Genomic DNA, 5,875 nt, shown 5'->3' with positions numbered 1-5,875 from the left:
CCCCCAATAAGTCAAGTTCGCCTAACGGTGCTAGAACATCAGGCTGCCAGACAATTTTAGGATCTCCTGGCTATACTACACACAATGCCATACAATAATTTATTTATTTATTTTGTAGTAGTAGTAAAAGGGCACACTATCTTCTGGTACCTTAAAACAAAAACATTTTGCCTGGCAGGTTTCATAAGGCAGAAGTGACTTGGTCAGATGCAGCATCACCAAAATAGGAATCTATTAAATTGTTTGCACAGGAACCAACGCACGCTGTGGTACAACACCAGCACCCCGCCCCCCTACCTGCGATATGCTGGTGGGGACCAGGGGAAATTACTGGGAGATCTCTCATTATAGCCCCTGGGCCCTGTATGGAAGAAATGGTTAACAAATGCAGGGCGGACTCTGTGGCATCGTATCTCCATTGAAGTTCCTCCTCAGGCACTGCTTCCAAATCTCCAGGAATTTCCCAAACTGAAACTGGCAAACCTAGGCACATGGGCACTATATTATTCCAGTGGCTTGAAGGTCTTAACTGGTTGCTTATTTGTTTGTGGGCCCAATCCAAGCTGCTAGTTTGGCCATGTTACATCTTAAATCACTGGAGACCAGAGTGTTTTAAGAGCCGTTTCCCCCTGCACTAACCCGCCAGCACTGTTTTAATCTTCATAGGTCCTACTTCCCCTCCAGCTTTTCAGGAGTGGGAGAAGTGGGCATGTGGGATGGCACCTTTTCGGGTGTGGCAGCTTTTCCTTCCCCTTGCCAGCGGCGGTGGCTGCACTTGTTATGGTCTGGCACCGAGCCTAGATAACATTTGAGCAGGCTTTTGTTATTGTTGAATGAATGGGTTTCTTTGTCTGTTAGTCTCCTGCTTCCGCCATTTCCCGATTTTTTCTATACCAGCTGCATTAAAAGTCTTCAGGGCCAAAGTAATTCCCCAACTCATGTGTGACATTCCAATATGGATAAGCGCACTTAATGGCACCATTGAACGTGTTCAATCTAAATTTCTCCGAAAGATCATGGGAATGCCACGCTGTGTACCTTATGCCAGTTTGGTGAAGTGTGCGGACTCTAATCTAGGAGAACTGCGTTTGATTCCCCACTCCTCCACTCGCAGCTGCTGGATGACCTTGGGCAAGCCATAGTTCTGACAAGAGCTGTCCTTGAAAGGGCAGTTCTGGAAAGAGCTCTCTCAGCCCCACCTACCTCACAGGGTGTCTGTTGTGGGGAGGGGAAGGGAGTGTAAGCTGTTCTGAGACTCCGAGTGAAGGGCGAGGTATAAACCTTCTTCTTCTATGTTTAGAAACTGGGTTAAACTCAGTGGAATCTGGTGCGTGGCTTACGACAGTAAAATATTGGCTGCGTCTACATTACAATGTAGACCAAGGGAGCCTTCCACAACAAATGCTCATAGAGTCAAACATGTCTAATTGGCTATCATACATTGAGAATAAAACAACTACCATGGGTATCCCATTGGACTCACTGTTTATGCTCCCTTTTACGGGCGCATAATGATTAAACGCAGAGTCCTCGACATTGAAACACAAAGGCTTTACAGCTTAGCCAACAAATCTTGTCCCCCCCCGAACTTTGAGATGCCCCTCACGGTAGGGTGAATAGCCCCGTATCTATCCAGTATACCAAGATTCTCAATGTAATACGGTAGTATCAGCAATCTTGCATGGGAGATATAATTTCAAGGGTCTGGATTTGATAGATAGAGTGCCTGAAGAACTATGGACAGAGGTTCGTGACATCGTACAGGAGGCAGCAATCACCACCATCCCAAAGAAAAAGAAATGTAAGAAAGCAAAGTGGCTTTCTGATGAGGCTTTACAAATAGCAGAGGAAAGAAGGAAAGCGAAAGGCAAAGGCGAAAAGGAAAGATTTACCCAACTGAACGCAGATTTCCAGAGAACAGCAAGGAGAGATAAGGAGGCCTTCCTGAATGAACAGTGCAAAGTAATAGAAGAAAACAATAGAATGGGAAGGACTAGAGATCTCTTCAAGAAAATTGGAGAAATCAAGGGAGCGTTCCATGCAAAGCTGGCCATGATAAAGGACAAAAACGGTAGGGACCTAACAGAAGCAGAAGAGATTAGGAAAAGATGGCAAGAATACACAGAAGAACTATACAAGAAAGACCTCAATGTCCTTGACAAACACGACGGTATAATCACTGACCTTGAGCCAGACATCCTGGAATGTGAAGTTAAATGGGCCTTAGAAAGCATTACTAACAACAAAGCTAGTGGAGGTGATGGTATTCCAGCTGAGCTATTCAAAGTCTTAGAAGATGATGCTGTTAAAGTTCTGCACTCCATTTGCCAGCAAATTTGGAAAACGCAACAGTGGCCACAGGATTGGAAAAGGTCAGTATACATTCCAATCCCAAAGAAGGGCAATGCCAAGGAATGTTCAAACTATCGCACAATTGCACTCATATCACACGCTAGCAAGGTCATGCTCAAGATCCTACAAGCTAGGCTTCAACAGTACGTGGATAGAGAACTACCAGAAGTACAAGCTGGGTTTCGAAGAGGTAGAGGAACTAGAGATCAAATTGCCAACATTCGCTGGATTATGGAGAAAGCAAGAGAGTACCAGAAAAATATCTACTTCTGCTTCATTGACTATGCTAAAGCTTTTGACTGTGTGGATCACAACAAACTATGGCAGGGCCTTAAAGAGATGGGAGTACCAGACCACCTCACATGTCTCTTGAGAAACCTGTATAAGGGCCAAGAAGCGACAGTTAGAACCGGATATGGAACAACTGATTGGTTCAGCATAGGAAAAGGAGTACGACAAGGATGTATATTGTCGCCTTGCTTATTTAATATATATGCAGAGTACATCATGCGAAATGCTGGCCTGGATGAATCACAAGCGGGAATTAAGATTGCTGGGGAAAAGATCAACAACCTCAGATATGCAGACGATACCACTCTGATGGCAGAAAGTGAAGAGGACCTCAAGAGCCTCTTGCTCAGGGTAAAAGAGGAGAGCGCAAAAGTGGGCTTGAAGCTCAACATCAAAAAAACTAAGATCATGGCATCCGGCCCCATCACTCCTTGGCAAATAGAAGGGGAAGCTGTGGAAGTAGTGACAGACTTCACGTTCCTGGGATCCCAGATCACTGCAGACTGTGACAGCAGTCATGAAATTAAAAGACGCCTGCTCCTTGGGAGGAAAGCGATGGTGAACCTAAACAGCATGATAAAAAGTAGAGACATCACCCTGCCAACAAAAGTCCGCATGGTCAAAGCAATGGTATTCCCAGTAGTCATGTATGGCTGCGAGAGTTGGACTATAAGGAAGGCCAAGAGCCGAATAATAGATTCTTTTGAACTATGGTGCTGGAGAAGACTCTTGAGAGTCCCTTGGACTGCATGAAGATCAAATCAGTCAATCCTAAAAGAAATCAACCCTGGCTGTTCCCCAATTTTCTTTCCATTGTTGTTAATTGTATGCGGATTTATGTTCTAGATATTTAAATCCTACCTTAGCCAACGTGACGAACCTTCCTAATGCTTTAAAAGTGCACCGTCTTCTAAATGACTCTGTTCCGGAAATATCAATGAACATAGCCATGTTTTTACAACCAGAGATAGAGCTATACCAGGAAAACTACCAATGAGTAATTGTTTTATGCAATACTATGCAGTATTGTATTGGAGCTGCGGTGGCTCAAGTGGTTAAGACGCTGAACTGCAGGCTGTGGAAAGTCAGTAGTTCAGCAGTTCGAGACCCGGGTGCCGCAAGACGGAGTGAGTTCCCGTCTCTAGTTCCAGCTCCTACCAACCTAGCAGTTCGAAAGCAAGAAATTGCAAGTAGATAAATAGGTACCACTTTGGTGGGAAGGTAACAGCATTCCGTGCGCCTTGGTGTTTAGTCATGCCGGCCACATGACCATGGAAACGTCTTCGGACAGCGCTGGCTCTTTGGCTTTGAAGAGTCGGATTCGACTGGCTTTTGAGCAAGGGAACCTTTACCTATATGCAGTATTATGTAGTTGGTAAAATGCTCAGCTCTACATGTATGGCTCTATATGGTTTTAAATGTATATTTCCTTTTTTATAGTAATCCTCTTTTAAGGTATTTTTATGCCGATAAAGGTGAACAGAATTGAACTGTCTGTTAGTCTCTGGTATACTGGACCGTTCCAACTTTCTGCTATTCTTTTTTTCTGTGTTTTAACCCTGCTGCTGCTGTGTTAATTGATGTCTTACCTGCTGTCTGTCCTCAACTTTTACAGCTGCTTCTGCATTTATCATACTGTTTTAATTGATGTTCTGAAGGTATCTGTGGTGCTGCCAAGATTTAACTACCATTTTCTTTATTGTCGCTGTAAAAATAACAGTCGCTATTGCATACATTGTTATATATAGGAACAAGTTATTTATATCAGAAGTTATTGCATTATATTTATTTGGTTGCAAGTTACTTTGAGTACAAACTCAGATTGTGTCACGTAAATAATGTTCTACCATCTGTGCACCTTGATAACATGATGTGTGTTTGTGTGTCATTCTGCATTAGAGCTGTTCATCTATTTAAAATATTTCTATGCCCACAATTTTCCTGACCAGCTCAGGCCCCAAGACAGGATACTTGAGTGAATTATCATTAGAGATAAATAGCTCGCGAAGAGTCAGACTCAACTGTGCGACTGAACAACCACAACAAAAATAGCTCTAAAAGTCTTTTATCAGACATTTGTTGTTAAGTCCCTGTCCTCAACTAGCCTCAACTCCCCCCGAGATGTGGGTGTGACTCTCCTGTGCGATATAGGGTGACTACATTACTGGGTTGCTGTAAACCATTCTCTCTCTACCCCAGCCAGTGCATGCCTGGGATAATAACACTGGACTGCGTTGCAGGCTTGTTGTAAGACATGAATCTGGCTCTATGCACCATATGAGAGTGCAGATCTTCCCATACCAGCTTGCCATAATTTGGGAGCCTCACCTGACACTGCTGCTTCACATGCCCTGTGAGGGAGATTAGCTGGGCATTTTCAGTGGTAGCCCCATGAGTCAGTTTGAGTCTACAGAACTCCTTTCCCATCTCTCTTGTTCGTCAAGCCTTTTAAAGCTGTATCCCTTATATGGGTTCTTTTTGAAAGCCTCACTTGACACTCTGCTGCTTCTTGTACCCTGTGAGGGAGGTTAGCAGGGCATTTTCAGTGGTGGCCCCATGAGACAGTTTGAGTTTACAGAACTCTTGTCCGTCATTGGTTCCTTTTCATTGGGGGAGGGGAGGCCTTATTCTTATCTGCTCGTTTCTACTTGTCAGGAGGAGAAAGGCCCCGGACCGCTCCAACTGTTCCCCAAGAGCGGCTCCCCCTTGCACGTCTCCGAGGGTGCCAAAAACAAACCAGGAAAGTCCTGTCCTCGGGCGCGGAAAAAAGAGCCACTCTAGGAATTCCAGCAACGCCTATGAAAGTCTATGCGGGGGCCATAGAGACTTTGCCGTCGAACGATGGACGCCAGGCGGCGCCGTTCTACCCCTCGGCATCTCTATGGCCCGCCTCAGGCCCTCGCCAGCTGCCCCCTTTCCCGCGCTTTCCCGCGCTGAGGCAAATGGAGCCGCCTCCGTCGCCTCCTTCTCCCGCGGAGGGCAATGGCGTCCCTCGCGGCTCCCCCCGCTCGGCCCTGGAGCGGCAGTGGCTGCGGGAAGCGCGCGACTTCGTCCGCCGGGCGCTCCTCGGCAGCGGCCGGAGCGAGGGGCGGGCGGCGGAGGAGGAGGACCCCGTCGTCACCATCTGGCGGCCCTTGAGCCGCGCGCTGAGCCAGGGCGGGGGACCCGAAGGGCTGCCGCTGGGCTACCGGTGAGACGGCGGGAGGGGAGGGGGGGGGGAGGGGGCGGCGGC

The 5,875-nt window shown here is 46.6% G+C and overlaps 1 protein-coding gene across 1 annotated transcript in view; it reads left to right on the top strand.

The window, feature by feature from the left end:
* The first annotated feature begins 5,441 nt into the window (after window positions 1–5,441).
* The window catches only part of LOC107121594 (CST complex subunit CTC1-like), a 16,713-nt gene continuing 16,279 nt past the window's right edge, over window positions 5,442–5,875 (top strand). The window contains exon 1 of the mRNA XM_015424531.1: window positions 5,442–5,833. Within this exon, the coding sequence (XP_015280017.1) occupies window positions 5,442–5,833 (392 nt within the window). The remainder of the gene's footprint in view (window positions 5,834–5,875) is intronic.

Source organism: Gekko japonicus, unplaced genomic scaffold (assembly GCF_001447785.1).
Source record: "Gekko japonicus isolate JY-2015 unplaced genomic scaffold, Gekko_japonicus_V1.1 scaffold274, whole genome shotgun sequence".
Taxonomy (NCBI): Eukaryota; Metazoa; Chordata; class Lepidosauria; order Squamata; family Gekkonidae; genus Gekko; species Gekko japonicus.
The sequence above is the reverse complement of the archived record's forward strand: the minus strand, read 5'-3'. Positions and strand labels throughout refer to the sequence as shown.